General features: G+C 34.1%; 3 protein-coding genes and 3 pseudogenes across 5 annotated transcripts; 4 read left to right on the forward strand and 2 right to left on the reverse strand.

Moving 5' to 3' along the window:
• The first annotated feature begins 1,128 nt into the window (after window positions 1–1,128).
• LOC149058019 (uncharacterized) lies at window positions 1,129–3,854 on the forward strand (annotated as a pseudogene).
• Window positions 3,855–3,908: 54 nt separating this feature from the next.
• LOC149058020 (uncharacterized) lies at window positions 3,909–5,332 on the forward strand (annotated as a pseudogene). The gene is made up of 5 exons (XR_016190397.1): window positions 3,909–4,196; window positions 4,259–4,391; window positions 4,450–4,626; window positions 4,684–4,788; window positions 4,854–5,332. The product of XR_016190397.1 is annotated as an uncharacterized LOC149058020 (transcript).
• Window positions 5,333–8,857: 3,525 nt separating this feature from the next.
• Window positions 8,858–9,677, forward strand: LOC149058021 (uncharacterized). The gene is made up of 2 exons (XM_089218284.1): window positions 8,858–8,958; window positions 9,022–9,677. Exons 1-2 carry the CDS (start codon window positions 8,868–8,870, stop codon window positions 9,675–9,677), a joined length of 747 nt encoding a protein of 248 aa, XP_089074410.1. The 5' UTR covers window positions 8,858–8,867.
• A 1,170-nt stretch (window positions 9,678–10,847) lies between these two features.
• On the forward strand, window positions 10,848–11,723 carry LOC149058022 (uncharacterized). Its single transcript, XM_089218285.1, has one exon. It carries the CDS (start codon window positions 10,848–10,850, stop codon window positions 11,721–11,723), a length of 876 nt encoding a protein of 291 aa, XP_089074411.1.
• Window positions 11,724–12,256: 533 nt separating this feature from the next.
• On the reverse strand, window positions 12,257–13,594 carry LOC149058023 (uncharacterized). The gene is made up of 4 exons (XM_089219867.1): window positions 12,801–13,594; window positions 12,655–12,741; window positions 12,526–12,594; window positions 12,257–12,463 (listed from the first exon to the last, which is right to left on the reverse strand). The coding sequence occupies exons 1-4, from the start codon at window positions 13,521–13,523 to the stop codon at window positions 12,257–12,259; spliced, it is 1,086 nt and encodes a 361-aa protein (XP_089075993.1). The 5' UTR covers window positions 13,524–13,594.
• A 2,175-nt stretch (window positions 13,595–15,769) lies between these two features.
• On the reverse strand, window positions 15,770–17,811 carry LOC149058024 (uncharacterized; annotated as a pseudogene). Its single transcript, XR_016190357.1, has 3 exons — window positions 16,899–17,811; window positions 16,106–16,167; window positions 15,770–16,038 (listed from the first exon to the last, which is right to left on the reverse strand). The product of XR_016190357.1 is annotated as an uncharacterized LOC149058024 (transcript).
• Between the last annotated feature and the right edge of the window lie 954 nt (window positions 17,812–18,765).

Below are 18,765 nucleotides of genomic sequence, written 5' to 3' on the forward strand. Positions count from 1 at the left end.
GGCGTGAAATTTTGATTTGCCAATTTTTCTATCTTAGGATCAATTTTCAAATTTTTCAAAAACATGAATTTGATCCCGAGGCGAGGTTTCGTTGATCCTTGGAGATTTAAAGACAATGCGACCAATATCGAACGATTTAGGTTATATATTATGAATTTGAAAAAAGCGGGTAAGTGGATGTCGCTCTGCTGTACATTAGGGAGTGGGGTGGACCTCTGACTAGGGTAGGTTAAATTTGAATGCAATGATAGGTATCATTGTATACGAAAAACGATTCTGAACGGAGATGATTTGTCAATCTAGGATATATTATATTTAAATATTGTCATATATTCTATTTTGAAACAAATATTTTAGGACGCATTTTGCATAAGGCATGGTTAATCAATTTTTCCAAAAACATTGCATGTAGTTATCATAATTCATAATACCTTATATTATCATACATATACATATAACATGTACCTGGTTTGAGGATAAATCGTTATCGTTACGCGATTTCATAAACATTTAAAACTCAAACGCTCAAACATTTTTCTTATAATGGCCCTTCAAATTCTCTCAATAGCTATTCGAAGCAAAACTTATGGAAAATTTAGTGTTGAATTTTTTAACCTTAGATATAAATACAAACAATTTTATGAATTTTGAACTACAAAATAATTTGCAAATATTCATGGGTTGACGAATTTTTGTCAATATTTGAACTTCAAATGCTATTAAAAAAAAATTGTTGCTATGTATTCTTATAATTTTTTAATCACTATAAGAATAACTTATGAGAAACTTTGTATTGAATTTTCAAGTATTTTAATAGGGCCAATAAAATTTTATCGACACTTCAAAAAAAAATTTTCAGAAAAATTGAAAATTTCAGTCGTCTATCAATATCTCAAAAAAATTCAAAATATTTGAAAATTAAATCATGTAAAGAAAATGTCAATTTAAATAACTGGTGAAATTATGTTGGATGTTCAATATTAATTATATTTATAGGTATCGTTCCGGCTCATCGTCAGCCTGCATTGGTTATTGCTCAACCCACTTAGTGTTATACAATTCACGCCTCGCGTTGCTCCACAGGGAGACATACAGTTTGCCCCTCAAATATTTGTCCCTGATATCCCGGCCGGTGGCTCGAACATGATGTCCGATGACGAGATTTGCATGGCAGCTATGGACGAATTTGAAAAAGCTCAAGACGATAAAACAGGTTAGTTTTATTTTTAATATTATAGATGGGATATAATTTTCAAAGATTCGTATAAATCATAAATTTTATTTATATGCTGGTGGGTTGCACCGGTTGATACATTTAATTTTAAACGATACACAAAATTTTTTTACTATTATAAGAAAATTATTTTTTTTTAAATTTTATTTTTAAGTCTCTTATACAACTACGGGCGTAAACGGCAAACGAGTTTCCACCGCCAATACCGCGTCAGCAGCTAGGGCAAAGAAGGCACGCATGAGTCTAGTGCAGTCCTCCGGTTTCGTTGAGATTTCATCCTCATCAAGCAGAAAAATAGTTTGGTACTATGCCAAAAATGTTAATAATTCAGTGATTTATACCGAGTTTCTCCGATCGATCGAGCCCGAACTGAACGAATTATTGAAAACACACGTACGGGACCACCCGATAAAATTTAATTTGAAGCTTGAGGCTACGTACAATCGGCCCAACGTTCCAAATTCGTCAGAGAACCAAGCGTTTAAAACATCAGCGACCGAAATTTTCTCAGATAGCGACATTAGTGCGATTATCGAGAGAGCGTACATGAAGTTGTTGAAGGAGGAAGAAACTTATACTAGTAGAGGAAGCGGGTTTACCTTAGAAAGTATAGACGGGTTATTGTTGGTGGTATATAAATATACACCAATGTCCGGTTCGTCTTATATTCAGTTGCCGGCGTTTATCGAAAATAAGCGAGCTACCATCAACCCTCAAAACACGGACCAGGAATGTTTCAAGTGGGCTATATTAGCAAAACATGTTGTAGGAGAAAATAAATTTCGTGTCAATGAAAATTATCGTCAACACGAAGGAAAATATAATTTTGATGGTATCACCTTCCCGACACCTCTTCACCAAGTAAAGATTTTTGAAAGAAATAATCCGAACGTGTCTGTCAATGTTTACGGCCTCGAAAATAAGTTTCAACCACCTAAGAAATATCCAACATACGAGGTGTACCCGCTACGCGTAGTCGATGAAGAGAAGGCGAACCATTTCGACTTGTTGTCGGTGACGGACGACGACAACACACACTACGTGTTTATATCAAATTTTTCACGACTTATGAGACATAAAAAAACTAGACATAACGGCCAAGTTGTTTTTTGTAAGCGGTGTTTCACGAGTTTCGACAATCAAATATATAAACACAAGTTGAGCGGGCAGGAGGCTATGAATGAGCATAAACTAATATGTGGAATACATAAGCCCATATTACCGGTGATGCCGAAAGAAGGTGAGTGTCTGCAATTTGATGCGTGGAAAAACACAGTGAGACACCCATTTGTCATCTATGCTGATTTTGAGACACTGCTAGTTAAGAAGGACGAAGTGAAGGGGGGAAATACGAAGATTGTTCACAAACATGAAGCGATGAGCTATGGGCTCATTGTGAAGGCGAGTGAAGATGTACCGACAGAGCTATTAGCGAGACACGAGATACCAACAGCACTAGTTATCTACCGAGGAAGTGAGAGTCGACCTGATGTGGCAAGACATTTCGTCGATACCGTGACGGATATATCGTTAAAGATTGAAAAATTACTAAAGACCAATATAGCCATAAACATGTCCGCGGATGACGTCCAGGCTCACGAAGCAGCAACGCATTGCAATTTATGCTGACCATTGCCATCTCACAGGAAAATATCGTCAAGCACTTTGTAATGTATGCAACCAAAAATTGCAAACACAAAACTTTGTGCCGATATTTTTCCACAACTTGTCCAACTACGACGCACACCTGATAGTCACAGAACTTGGTCATGACACCCAAACTATAAAAGTAATACCCAACAGTGAGGAAAAATATATTTCGTTTACGAAATATGTGTCAAGCAAATTTTCGATTCGGTTTATTGATACTTTCCGTTTCATGGCAACAAGTCTATCTTCACTCGCTAAAAATCTGATAACACCAGCTCTTGAAAACTTTCGAGAAACCGCCAAAGTATTCACTGAAGATGATATGCCACTCGTGACGCGGAAAGGGGTGTACCCGTATGAGTACACCGATAGCTGGGACAAGTTGAACGATAGGCTATTACCACGGAAGAGAGACTTTTACAGCACATTGACTGAGTCGGGGATAAAGGAGGAAGAGTTCGATCACGCCAAGGAGGTATGTTATACGATTTGCGCTTATTTAGATCTATATTTTAAAATTATTGTGTTTTACAGGTCTAGAACCACTTCAATTGCAAGACTTTAGGTGATTACAGTGATTTATACCTAAAAATCGACGTCTTACTGTTGGCGGACGTTTTTGAAAACTTTCGCGATGTTTGTATGAGGACTTATAACCTGGATGCCGCTTACTACTTCACTGCACCCGGTTTAAGTTTCCACACAATGTTGAAGTATACGGGTAAGAAGTTGGAACTTCTGACAGATTACGATATGCTCTTGATGTATGAGAATGGTCAGTATATTATTTATAAAATATGAATATAATAATAATATTGTATTTTTTTTTTTAGGTATCCGTGGTGGATTGGTGCAGGCCAGCATGCGGTATGCCAAGGCCAACAATGCTAAGACACCTGGTTATGATGAGACGAAGGAGAAATCGTGGTTGATATACCAGGACTGTAAGTATAAATATTTTATTTTTTAAAAATATTTTATAACTTTTATAAACTTTATAGGTAACAACTTGTACGGATGGACAATGTCTCAATACATGCCGTATGGTGGGTTCAACTGGGTTGAACCCAACTTGGATGGTTTGGACGGTTTGACAGCAACATCGGATATAGGACGGGTATATGAAGTAGATGTATCCTATCCGAAAGAGTTGCACGATAACCATAATGACCTGCCTTTCCTACCACAAAATAGTATACCGCGTGGATCAAAGGTACGAAAACTGATGGCTACATTTGAAAAGAAAACAAACTACGTTATACACTATAGAAACCTGCAGCAGGCGATTAAAAACGGTTTAATAGTTGAAAAAGTAAATATCTGCATTTTATAAGATTTCAAACAGGTTTTTAACATTTCTCTTATTTTTTATAGGTACATAGACTGATACAGTTTAACCAGTCTGCGTGGTTGGCAGATTACATTAAACTTAACACTGAGATGAGGAAGAAGGCTGGTAACGATTTTGAGAGGGATTTCTTTAAGCTAATGAATAACGCTGTATTTGGTAGATTACTAATAAACATTCTAAACATATAAAAACATTAAAATTTTACTTTGTACAGGGAAAACTATGGAATCAAAACGCAAGCAAATGAAGATGGAGCTAGTATCGTGTGAGAGGAGGTTGCAGAAGTTGATCAATAAGACTACATTCAAGCACTGTACTAGGTATAATGATAATCTCAACGCTGTGGAGCTTGAGAACAAAATTATTAAATTTGATAAACCTATCTATATCGGTAAATATACTTTAAATTTTCTATTAGTCACTATATTATATATTATATTTTGTATAGGATTTGCTGTACTTGACATTTCAAAGACCCTGATGTACGACTATCACTATAACGTTATGAAAAAACACTATGGCGATAAAATCGAGCTGATGTACACTGACACCGGTAAATTAATAAATTAAAAAAAAAAAAATAGTGATATATCATTAATAATAATAATTTTATCGTAGATTCACTGGTATACTACATTCAGAACGATGATTTTTACAATGATCTGGTGAATAATTCTAACTTGCTCGATCGAATGGACACGTAAAATCTACCACAGGACCATCCGTGTTACATTGCTGAGAGAAAGAAGATTCCCGGGCTATTTTCTGATGAAACAGATGGGCACATTATGAGAGAATTTATAGCCCTTCGAGCAAAGTCCTATGCATACATTTTGGATGATGAAGAAAAAATCAAAGCAAAACGCATCCGAGGTCATGTTATTAAAAATCACATGACATTTGAAAATCATAAAAAGTGTTTATTCGGTGAAACTGACTTCGATTTCTACCATCAAAATTTCTCCATTCGATCATTCAATCATCAACTTAATACTATAAAGATGAACAAATTAACTTACAACAGTTTTGATGATAAGAGAGTGGTATTGGACGATAAAATACATACCTTGGCTCACGGCCACTACTCTATAGAGTAAGCTAATACAATTGTATATTTTAATTTATCTTATAATATTTTTAATTTTATAGGGAAGATGACGTTTGGCCGGAACTCGACTCTGAGGTGGATGCTGAAGGAGTGAAATGGAGTGAACAAGATTAAGATTTAATGAGAGCGTTTTTTACATCTAACCTAACCCGTCCATATTGATTTTTGTAAATAATATTGATTTTTGTAAATAATACTGATTAATGTATATATTTGTGTAAAATATAAATATTCTAACCATGTATAAAAAACACAAAGTTAAAATATAATACATGTTTATTACATGACAAAAAAATATTGTATATTTACAATTAAATTTTTAAGAATTATTTATAAACCATTTCCTTATAGCAAATACTTTGTAAAATGTACATTGTTTTGGATTAAAATCCATATGAAAAATACAACAAGGTAAAGTTTCGTCATCACATATTTGATCCAAACGAGGGCAGCCCAAGTCTTCAATGTTGACGAGTGCGACGTGTGGTATATACTCCATAAGAACTTGTTTTTTCTGTTCGCCTTTGACGTAAATGCATCTAAATTTTAATGAATTCAATATTCTATCGACTTCTTCATACTCTATGTCACCGTATTCTATAGATAGTTGATGATAATTACGTTCCAGCCACTTGTTAGTTTTACGACTTTTGTTGTCCTCCATCGATTTTGAATGTTTAAAAATCCAGTGTTGGGTCGCCCAAGTTTCTGTGTCTACTATAGACATTTCTTTAATCATGTATTTATTGTTCAAGCCAAGAACGCATTGCATGTCCAAGATGGATGAAGACATTATGGCTTGTCTTTATAATAAGTTTCTATAGTGTTAAGACGGCTCAGTATAGCTGGTATTATTTTTTAATATCATCTATACTTTCTTTGATATATTGTAATGATACTTCGCCTCTTGTCATATGCTCTGTAATCTCTATGCACGTTAATTCTAACTTTTCTGTTTGTTCCTCTTGAAATAGAATAGATTTATGATTTTCTTCAAGTAAATGTTCGATTTTATCTAGTTTATTCGAATACGATTTAACAATTTGTTCGAGATTTACTAAAAATTTATTAGTTTCACCAGACTGAGAACTACCAAACACGTTCATGTCTGTAGCTAGACTGACACTATTTTCTAATGTCACTTGCATTTATCCAACTATTGTGCGTATTATCGAAACTTAACCATTTGACGAAAATTTTGCTCCCCTTTCTACGAATAATTTTCTCTACTAAATAGTCATTCGGATAGTTTGTTTTCAATATTTCTTCTGAATAAAAGCAACCAGCAATTGGTTTTCCAGTATAATCTTGTAGCTGATAAGTAGTGGGAGAAGTTTTATTTATTTTGGTAACTTTAAATATTTCTGTAGACCAGCTCGGTAAATAACCTTTTGCAAATACACCTTTATATGTACTTATACGAACATTATCACCAACGTTAAATTTAATTTTTCCAGTAATAATTTTTCTTTGTTTAATTTTTACTGACGTAGGATTAGCATCAGCTTGCACTGGTGTCATGCCTATGGTCCTGTGTTTTGAATTGTTGTATTCGTTAATCAATGAAGGTAAAATAGAAACCCATTCGTGTGAACCTCGTGCCGTAAACTCTCTAAACATTTTTTCTTTCAATGTGCGGTTGAAACGTTCTACAATACAAGCCTTCATAGTACTGTACGTAGAATACTTGTGTATGTTGTGCTTCCCCATCAACGCGTCAAATGTTGAATTGTAAAATTCTTTACCATTATCGAGCTGTAATAGTTTTGGTGAGCGTTTGAGCAGTATTTTAGACATTGCACTGGAAACTTCTTTAGCAGTTTTGGATTTTAACGCTATTGCCCAAGCATATTTCGTAAAACAGTCTATCGCACATAAAATATACTTGTACCCTTTATTTTTTTTCGAATATGGTATCATTTCGACCAAGTCGGCTTGCCATAGATCGTTTTTGCCATAAACATTAACCCTACGCCTTGTATAATTTTTTCTAGCTGGTTTGTGTAATTCGACTGAGATTTCACGTTTAGACATTTGGAATATGTTTTATTATCCCTGCTTCACGCAATTCTTCGAAAATCGAGAGTATTTCGTTTGAAACTCCTGTATTACCAGCTGCTTTTGACGCTAATAGTAACTTCAACCTTTCGACTAGCTCGTTAGGGTCGTTCCAGTATACTAAATTATGTTTTTGTAATTTGACTGACAGTCCAGCGCCCGATGGAAACAGATTTTGGATTAAATCCGTGTATTTATTCCCACCTCTTTTAATTTTTGTCCCGTCTGCTATGAGATGGGCTGATGTTTGAATTAATATTGATTTATATGTTTTTAAATCGTTTTTGGTATACAGCTTAGGGTTTTTTGAAAATATTAAATTACCAAGTCCTTGTGTTAGTGGATATGACATATCTTCAATATTTAGCGTATTATCAACGAGTTTAATTTCTTTTTCACCCAAGTGTACACTTCCATTTGATTGTATTTTAGGCCCATACGTTTTGTCTATATCGTAAGACTTATACCAGTCGTTTATTTTGAATGAATCCCCAACACTATGTTCTATGCTGTCTTCATTAACGGATGGAGCTTGAAATGTTGATGGATCGAAACGCTGTTTCAATGGTTCGATAATCGGACTTAATGTTTCCGATACTAATGAATGAATATCGGCTTTTCCTTGTTTCAATGCTGTATACTTGCGTTTAATATTTTCTTTGGCTTTAATCAGTTCCCCGAGTACATCACCGCTAGCAGCCATGACTGTGAATGAATCATTTCCACAATGACATCACTTTATATAACGACGAATGTGTTGAATCCATGACGATATCGACCGTTGTCACGTTCACAGTCTTTGTTTATGACGATAAACTCAAATCTTCCCAGACGCCAACACGAAGTGCAAAAGTCTTTAAACTCCGAGTATGACATGTCACCAGAGCAATGCTCATTGTATACATGCTTTAAATTAGTCTCATCTTGTTTGAATAATACAATAAAATTAGCATTATCGCGCAAAAGTTGTTTTGGCACTTTTGAATAACTCTGAGCCAGATAGAAAACATCGACTAAATTATGACGACCTCTGGAGAAGTAAGTTCTCGCAATCTTTTGGTTTTCAGTAATAATATCGTCGAAGATAAACACAGAGTTTGGTAAAGCTTTCTCAGGTTCAATAACTTGTTCGTTTTCATAGAATGTAAATAATTTTATACCATCAATATCTGATAATATATCACTTAGCATTTTATATTTAGGTTGATCCAATGTTTTTGAATATATGTATACGTTGTGAAATCGTATTCCGTTTATATGCGTTAATAAGGTAAATATTAAATTAGTTTTCCCACAGCCAGAAGGGCCCACGATAAGCGCACGTATCGTATTAGGTAGAAGCGCTCCATGTCTTTGTTTCATAAACGTTGTAGGTGGATCCACGTTTTCAACTGTGAGTTTTATTCCTTGTTTGATGAACTTCATTATAAATAACTGAGCAACGACGAGAATGTAATCAGTACACAATGTCACTCGCTCGAAGAAGCAACAAGAATAAAGGCAGTGGTCTGATCAACACGCTTATAAACAAATTGCCGTTGGAAGTTCACGTGCCTGGTAAGTCCAGAATTTTAAATAATAATAATTTTTATTTTAAATAATAATAATATTTCTTTGTAGGTTATCAATACTGTGGACCTGGTACAAATTTAAAAAAACGATTAGCTCGCGGTGATAAAGGTATAAACCCACTGGACTCTGCTTGTAGAGACCACGATATTGCGTACGATCAGAGTAACTCTATCGCAGATCGTAACAAAGCCGATTATTTATTAGAGCAGCGTGCCTGGGATAGATTCAAGTCAAAAGATTCCAGTCTAAAAGAAAAAGCTGTGGCTTGGGGCGTAACTACCGCCATGAAAGCAAAACGCAAAATCGGTGGCGGGTGTGGATACAAAGCAGCACTTAAAGCCACTAAAAATGTTATCAAGAAAAATGTCGGAGAAAAAAACTTGATGAAATTGACTAAAAAATGTGTAGCCGTTGCGCGAAAAACATTCAAATTAAAGAAGACCAAAGTACCACGAACAATAAATATTCCGAAAAAAGGCGGTGTGCTACCACTCATACCGATTTTCGCCGAGTTGTCAGCTCTGGGAGCCCTGACTGGCGGCGTAGCCAACGTTGTGAAGGTCGCCAATGAGTTTAATAGAAACACTCCATCCCATTTGGGTAAAGGTTTATATCTCACGCCGTATAAAGGTAACTCGTATAAAATAGAAACACCGCATAAAAGTGGTCCAAAAGCGAAAAAGTATAGAAAGTCAAAAAACTAATTGCCACGTTACCCAGTAGAGCGTTGTACGATTACGAACTGATAAAATATGCTCGTATGATGAAATTACCTCATTTCATCGGCGTGTTTACCAGAGATAAGTTGCCTCTACGTCCTAAACATCAGGAATCAGCGATTATTAATTTGGACGCGGAAACCGGTACGGGAACGCATTGGGTAGCGTATAAAAAAATCGGAAAAAAGTCGTATATTACGACAGCTTTGGAAATTTACCACCTCCACTAGAAGTACAAACATATTTTCACGGATGCAACATACATTTCAATTACAGCAAAGAGCAGAAATATAATACTACAAACTGTGGACACTAGTGTTTAAAATTTTTGTCATGTTCACATTAACGTTAAACGGAAACTCTAGTGATTTGTCATGCGAGATCTTTCCTCCGTTGGAAGTAGAAAATACTGCACAGATATGTCTTTTAAGCTTACAGACAAATAATTCTATACCAAACATAGAACCTGGTTGCAATACTATTGCCTTCCGTAATTTGATCAATAACAATGAGTACGTAATTATACCTACGGGGACGTATGAGTTGGATCAGTTAGAGTCTATTATACAAAAAATGATGCCCGACTATGTCAGTTTTTTTGAATTAAAAGCAAACAGCAGAACATTAAAGTGTATGATATCGTGCAGCCATGAAGTCGATTTAGGAGTCGAGAATAGCATAGCGAAATTGCTAGGATTTAGAAATGTACTATATACTACTGGTGCTACTCACGAATCTGAAAATATAGTCAACATAATGAAAATAAACTCTATAAAAGTAGAGTGTAACTTAATCACCGGCTCATTCTGTGACGGAGCACCGAGCCAGATCATACACGAGCTTTATCCTACTGTACCTGCGGGATATAAAATCGTCGAGGTACCTAGGCATCCAGTTTTCTACGGCCTCAACACGACTTCAATAACTAAAGTAAATATCGTGCTAAAAGATCAGAACGATTGTCTAATTAATCTGCGTGGTGAACCGATAACAATTCGTTTACAAATAACGCGTGGATATGGTGCTCAAATTTAATATAAAAAGAGCTTCAATCAAAAAACCTATCAGTATACCGCCTGCCGTTAAGAAGTCTACATCTAAACCGAAAAATATCAAGCTCACGAAAAATAATTTAAATTTTCTTCGTTCTTAACAATGATGGATGACTCATATTTAGACGTGACGGCCGACTATGTCGACGATTGTAAAATAACTCAAAAGAGTTACCATTCGTTCACACCGTATTCAAGCGCCGCTCTATCGTACAATGAAGAAATTAGAATTAATGTTCAAAACATGGATTCTTACACTTTGCCGTGTGAGAGTTATATTTACATCGAGGGGAAAATAAATAAACCTGCCGATGCAGTTGGTGAAGTTCGTTTTTCAAATAACGGATTGGCATTTTTATTCTCTGAGATGCGATATGAAATAAACGGGATAGAAATACAGAAATTGAAATCACCTGGAGTGTCATCATGTTTGAAAGCATACTGCTCGTATACTCCGAACGATTTGAATGCGTTAGAGAACGCGGCTTGGGACTCGGCAATGGACAGCGAAGATAATAAAAATTTTATGACCAACAATGTTTTTTCTGGATGCATTCCACTAAAACATGTATTTGGGTTTTGCGAAGATTATAAGAAAATATTACTCAGTTGCAATCAGCAACTGATTTTAAATCGCGCATCTACCGACCTCGATGCGATACATGTTGTGGGTACCGGAGCCACCGAAAACGTTGAGAAAAATAAGAAAATTACTATTGAACTGACTAAGGTGACTTGGAAGATGCCTATTATCAAAGTCAGTGATAAAGAAAAATTAAAGTTATTGAAAGTATTAGATTCTCGTAAAACACTGTCGTGTGCGTTCAGGACCTGGGATCTATGCGAGTATCCCGTGCTCCCTAGAAACACTTCTCATTCGTGGACTGTAAAGTCTATCAGCTTGCTCGAAAAACCTAGATTTGTTTTGTTTGGATTACAGACAAGTAGAAAAAACAATATCGAAGTCGACGCTGGGTGATTTGATCACTGTCAACTAAAAAATCTTAAAGTACACTTAAACTCCGAGGTGTATCCATATGAAGACTTTCGAGCTGATTTTAAAAATAATACCACCAGCATACTCTACAAAGCTTATACAGACTTTCAAAAATCGTATTACGAGAGAGATTATTGTGAACCATTGTTATCAAAACATATTTTTCAAAACTATGTGCCAATCGTCGTTGTTGATTTGTCGTACCAGAATGATAACGTGAAATCATCGACCGTGGACCTACGAATAGACTTTGAAACGGACACCGTCATTCCAGAAAAGACTGCAAGCTTATTGTTTAATACTACATGACCAGATTATAACTTACAATCCGTTTAGTGGAGATGTTAGAAAATTGTAAACCTTGTAAATATTTTAGATCTAATAATTATTTTTATACCTTGTAATTAATACCTTGTTTTAAATATAAATTGTAAACCTTAATCTAATAAATGAAAAAACTTGTTTAAGTATCACGCTTGTTTTTATTTTACACAAAAATTATTTAAACAATATTATTAAAATAATTTGCGTTTAGCGTTCCGCTTATTTAATTTTTTCGTGGGCTTGCCGCCTGTGAAGTCGAGAATAGATGGCGAGTGGTTGAAAGACGTCGGCCCGTCGTTCTCATCAACTGCGGGACTTGTAGATTCGATGTATTTATCATGCCATGGAGGGTACTGCCCACAATTGTCTAAACAGTCGAACGATGGTGTACTGATAGGCTACACAAATAATAATAATTTGTTAATATATATATATATTTATTTTAAAAATTAAATGTTACCAATGACTGGGTTGGTACCCATGTCGCCTGTGTTAAAAATTCTTCAATTCCACGATCCTCATCAGTCCCCTAAAATAATTATTATAATTAATACTTAAATTATTTCAATATAAATAAGTTATAAATTACCCCTGCTTGTGATAGCATTGGAGACATGGCTGAGTATTGAGGTGGCGACAAGGGTGATATGAGCCTCATTTCAGATTCGGTGAATAACTATAAAATAATAATTATACGTTAAATATTTTTACAAACGATATAATTTAAAGGTTTACCTCGGGTGACGTTTCACCATTCCATCGTTGCGCCCATTGTTCAGCTAATTGAGTAGTAGCATTTATTTTGAGCTGACTGATGAAGTTCATGTCTTCTTTAGGAGTTGATCCAATTATTTTATCGTCATTTAAATTTTTGATAAAAACGATCATTTCATCGTTGTTTTTCGGTGGTGATTTCACATTGGTGAATTCCTGGTCCAAATGATTTCCAATAACCTCAAACTGTTGCAAGACAACTGGCCGTATGATGGTTGACTTTCGAACGACCGTTTCATGAATTGACCATTCTAAATATTGCATTTTCATTAAATCTGTCCTATTTAACAATATTCGACACCCAGCTTGTCTTTTCGACTCAATCACTAGCACATTTTCTCCTTGATACGTCATGTTAGATAGCGAAATAATTTCTGTTTCCAGAAATAAATTTCGCTTGTATTTTTTAGGTTGCTCGAGTATAAACGACAATATATTTCCCTTAAGTGAGAAAATACGTTTTAGAAATTCGGTAGACATATTTACATATCGTGAAGGTGTTATTATTTGCACTATAGTGTTGAAATCATCTGTAGGATCAAGACCTACATTCAAAAACTTACGGCCGGTGAAGTCTAGTGTAAAATTGCTACAGTCGATGAGCTCTGCAGGCGGTGTTGGTGGAATATATGTAAAATTCTTCTTCTGGTAAATTGTTTCCATGTTTCTGATTGATCCAGCCATGATTAAAATAATTTTTAAACACTAAAACACACTTTTAAACGACTTGCTGCTAGAACGGATACTCAGCTACTAACGATTTTGATCGACAATATAAAGTGGGAAACATTGGTAGCGCTAGTGTCAGGCGGTGGCGGCGTCAGTGGCGGTGGTGGCGGTGGCAATGGCGGCGGAGGTGGCGGTGGGATCAGGTATCAGGAGGTCGGGCGGTAGGGCGGGGATATACGTCACGTACGTACGCGACCGGCGGCGGCGGCGGTGGAGGTGGTGGTGGGATCAGGTATCAGGAGGTCGGGCGGTAGGGCGGGGATATACGTCACGTACATACGCGACCGGCGGCTTCGATGGCGGGTGGTGGCGGTGGGATCAGGTATCAGGTGGTCTGGCGGTAGGGCAGGGATATACGTCACGTACGTACGCGACCGGCGGCGGCGGTGGCGGGTGGTGGCGGTGGGATCAGGTATCAGGAGGATCAGGGTCTGCGGGATCAGGGTCAGCGGGGTCTGCGGGGTCAGCGGGATGCGGTGTTTGAACTCTCTTTTATATCCTACTTTTGACCACTAAATGCACCAAGGATGTTCACTTTTACATTGGAAATCACCCCCATAGTTTGAAATTGAAGGATTATTTCGACTAGTTATGCTGTACACAGACTTTACCCCCACTTTTTGGGTCTACATTTATAAAGGGGTAGCCTACTGAAATAATGCAAAAATGCAGTAAATAATATATAGGTATTTATTTATGAAAATTATATTTTCTAAGTTAAATAATCAGTAGTGTAGTCTTTGCCCCCCATGGCTTAGGTTTCATACCGCATAGAGGTAGGTGGGTGGGTATAAATTAATTATCCATTGCCACACCTAAAAAAAATTAGTTCGGTGCCACTGCACACTATGATAAATTTTGAAAGTTAGTGGAAATGGCATTTTAATATTCTCCTATTATTATATTTATTAGTTTATTACGCGATTACATCACAAAACTATTACCTTCCCTGAATATTATAAAACGTATTTAACAGTAGATAGGCACCTATGTTAATCTTAATCCAATAACGTAATTGTAGTTTGTTTTGTTGATTCTCAATCATTCTATTCTCAGTGTCTATATTTGAGGTCTATTTTACATTCCTTACTACCTAGGTACCTACTAATTTAATTATAATAACGAATTTTTATTTTTTATTATACGTACGATAGGTACATTAATTTATTTTAATGTTTAATATGTACCTAATAAAATTATTAAACTGAGTATCAAAAACTCAAAAGTAAAATATTTGTTGCATTTTAGTTGCGTACTTGCGTTCCAAATATAACCACGAAAAAAGAATGAATACTGAATAGTAATTAAATTATTCCACAATACAATTATTATTTATGCACATACTGCTATACTAGGTATTGAAATGTTGAATTATGGTAATTAGAATATATAATTAGTGTTTAATTCTAATTTGTAAAGCAATAATAATATACTTATTATAGATCACAGGACACAGCCACACAGGGTTATTACTTATTGGTTAACTTAATTTAATCTAACACCGATAACTAGTAGCTACATAACCCAATTAATACATAGTAGGTACTTAAGAACAACTAAATTTTTATTTAGATAAGTACATCAATAAATGTCTACTAAATAATAAGTTAAGATAACTATTCCAGTTATTTAACAATTAATAAGGACTAGTTTAACTTAATATTTTGTTCAAAAATGTAGTATTATTAATTTATTCTCCAAAATATATGTATAATACATAATAATAAACACATTTGAAAGGATACCGAATCATATACATTAAAAACAACACACAGTTCAGTTTACACAGTAGGTATTTGAATATTCACAATTAATGATAAGATAATTAGTTATATTGAAAAACTAGAAAAATTTATAAACTAATAGATTTTGTACATGCAGTAGTATATTATAGTTACCACCTATGGAACAGTGTACAGGCAAACAAAATACTAGGATCACAACATAATAATTAATTAAATGTAATAATTTTAAAATTTTAAAAATCCAAATATAATTTATTACAAAAAATCAAAATAGATACTTAATATCTAATATCGCTTTAGGAAAATAAAATATATAACACTAGATAACAATTAGTAAAGTAATTAAATGTAACACTTTGAAAATATTAAATATTTAAAACAAAATATGATTTTACGAAAAACTAATATTAATACTGTGGTAACATTATAAAGAAAATACAATACCTATATAATTTATATAACAATTAAAAATATAACTCAGTATATAAAATTTAAATAAAATAATGAATAATTATAACCTAAATATAATACACTAAAATTGAATTACAGTGGCTTCTTCATGGCTGTGCATACGGTCCAATTTCCCTTTGAACGTATCCATCATTATGATGACCGGTACTCCGCAAAAACAACAAGAGATCTTGTTGTTCATTAAGACGCTGGACATTTTGAGCAATAATATGAGTGGCAATAACTCGTTCCGATCTTGATATGCCATCTCTCACCTAATAAAATTAAAAATCATATTATATTTTAAATTAATTAGAACAAGTTAAGTATGTAACCATTTACCCTAGGATTATTCCGTACTTGATTAAACTCAACTGAAAACTGATTTTCAATGTAAGACTTTCCTAAAATAAAAGATGGCGCTATCAAATAATGGATAAATCATATAAAATTAATATGATATACTATAGAAACTACAGCAGTAAAGACAAATTGTTTCACATCAAGCTAAATATTAAATTTACTAAATGTTGAACCTAAGGAAAAATAATCAAACATAAATAAATAGGCTAGGATGAGATGTCACAGATTTGCCAGGACACAACTGCTTTTCAACCCATTGTCCTGAGGAAGTATCTCAATGAAAGGTCCCGGATAACAAATGTTGGTTGTCGAAATACAGTTAACAATTATTGTCTATTATATAAAAATGTCAATTCATAATCACATTCTGAATTTCATGCATAAATGAGTATTAATTTATAACAAAAATCTAGTTTTAAAATAATTGTGATGTAATTAACAAAAATAAATTATAAATTATTTTGATAAGCTAGGACACAAACAAAAAATAATAAATTAAAAAACCAATGACCTTAGTACAAGCATTACACATAAAATCAAGCAACTACAATAGTATATAAAAGCATGCTTTAAAAATATTATCAAGAATATAATAATCATCGCCTAGGCTATAAGGAAAGCAACAATTGGTTTTTAACTAAAATAAAAATACACATAAATTAACTTACTTATTTGTAACACACTATTGAACATGTAAATCATAACACATTATAATTACAAACATTTAGGACAAAGATGCAACACAAAACACTTCAGACATTATCTGACTCACGGAGAAAATCCCAAATATTAGGATGACGTCCCATTTGCGCCAGTAATGTTGAATGGAATGACTCTAAATAGTTGTTAGTACGATAGTCTTCTCCAAAAACACTGATAAACTCTGGACGGACCTGAAATAACCAATAATGCTCAATATATCCAATTAAAAAATTTCTCATTCCCTGTTCAACTTCAGGAAATTGTTGAACATACTGCATGATGGCCCTGAAACCATCATACATACAAAACTGAGGACATAGAGGATGACCCCTAACAGCTGGCAGATGAGGCAGTGCAAGAACCATTCTGAAAACACGAGCTGCTTCAGGATTTCTCTTGACTAAATCCAAAACACCATTCAATTTTCGATGACAATACTGCACAATTGATTGGGTGTAATGGAACCAGCAACATCCCAATCAGCTTTCTGGAAAAACTTGTTGAACTGCATTCCTGAGTCCTTTTTCAAAATCTGTAACAAATCTAATTGAATTATAGTTTAAAGGTAAAATTTGTCGAACAATATTAAATAATGTAATGTAAGTTTCTTCTGTCCGACTTCTAAGAAGAACATACACCATTGGGAACGATTTACTCTTAAATACCACTTGAAAAGTCAGAAAACTTCTCAAGTCTGCAGGAGTAGCAGGAACAGTCTTGAATGTTCCGTCAATTCCAACTGTTGTAACTGTGGCCAACTCTTCTCTAAATCTCCTAATTGCATCCAGGTTTGCAAATATAACTCCTTCGCTTGATCCATTGACTAGTAGTGCTTGCTGGAAGAATGTTGATGGTGGTGTTTGAAGTGTTTGACTGTAGGCAGCATTCTCTGGTCGGGTCAATGCTTCAGCAAGCTCATGGATGTTTTCAGGTATGCGTCAACCGTTTGGTTGACGTGACCTCCGCATCCTCTTCCATCTTCTCTGTCCTTGCATAAATGTGTAATTGTTAGCAGCTTCTGGATACCTAAAAAAATTAAATATTAATTAACTAAAAATAATAAACTTGAATAATTGGCGAACAGAAATACCTATGTGTTAACTGTCTAAACCAAAAAATTATAATCAAGTATTAAGAATAAAGATAAATATAATAAATAGAAAAACACATTTAATATGCACCAAAATTAAAAATGTATAACTACAAAACTTGACAAGTTGCAAACATTTATTTTAAAATCTTCTGTTTCATGTATATACAATGTGATATTAATTAATCAAACATCTATCATCCAGTGGATATAATAAGAAAAAATTATTGGACAAAAATGCATACATACAAAATTCTGTTCTGAAAAAAAAACAGCTTTTTTATAGCATACACTATCATAGTTAAAAACTAATTTTATATAGGTAAATAATAAAAACTTTTTTGGTATACTATAATGTTATATTATATCTAAGTAATTTATTTTTTTTTAATTTGTTCAATTAATTTAATTATTTCAATATAAACTGTCAAACCATATTTTTAACTACACACATTATTTATACCTAATAATTTTCAATAATATAAATTATAGAAGTAAGTAGGTTTATTATTTGATAATATATTGTAAAATAGTTTTAGGTATTTAAAGAGGAAATTGATGATGATGTATAGTTGTTTGACAATTGTGCAACGATGATTAATAAGTATAATATAACTTAGGCCTACTTAATTTATTTTTTATGTAAGGCCTATAAAATATTATAATATATATTCACCCATAAAATTATTGATCTCTTCATCTTCATCGGTGAGATCTTCATTTGGGTTGTTCTCATAAACAACTGGACGAAAATAATCATGATCCAACAAATGAGCTGGAAGACCGACTTCTTCTTCGATGTTCATCATGTCTTTGAATCAAGAATCTAAAAAAAACGAACCACGAA

The sequence above is a fragment of the Diuraphis noxia genome, unplaced genomic scaffold (genome assembly GCF_037042655.1).
Source record: "Diuraphis noxia isolate RWA-SAM2 unplaced genomic scaffold, SU_Dnox_SAM2 contig0002, whole genome shotgun sequence".
NCBI classification, from domain to species: Eukaryota; Metazoa; Arthropoda; class Insecta; order Hemiptera; family Aphididae; genus Diuraphis; species Diuraphis noxia.

Excerpts from the sequence above, each read along its gene's own strand:
- LOC149058021 (XM_089218284.1), top strand. The coding sequence starts at position 8,868 with ATGTCACTCGCTCGAAGAAGCAACAAGAATAAAGGCAGTGGTCTGATC. Across the intron at positions 8,959-9,021 it reads GTTGGAAGTTCACGTGCCTG|GTTATCAATACTGTGGACCT; the intron begins GTAAGTCCAGAA and ends ATTTCTTTGTAG.
- LOC149058022 (XM_089218285.1), top strand. The coding sequence starts at position 10,848 with ATGATGGATGACTCATATTTAGACGTGACGGCCGACTATGTCGACGAT.
- LOC149058023 (XM_089219867.1), bottom strand. The coding sequence starts at position 13,523 with ATGGCTGGATCAATCAGAAACATGGAAACAATTTACCAGAAGAAGAAT. Across the intron at positions 12,742-12,800 it reads ATGGTGAAACGTCACCCGAG|TTATTCACCGAATCTGAAAT; the intron begins GTAAACCTTTAA and ends ATTATTTTATAG. Across the intron at positions 12,464-12,525 it reads GGGTACCAACCCAGTCATTG|CCTATCAGTACACCATCGTT; the intron begins GTAACATTTAAT and ends TTATTTGTGTAG.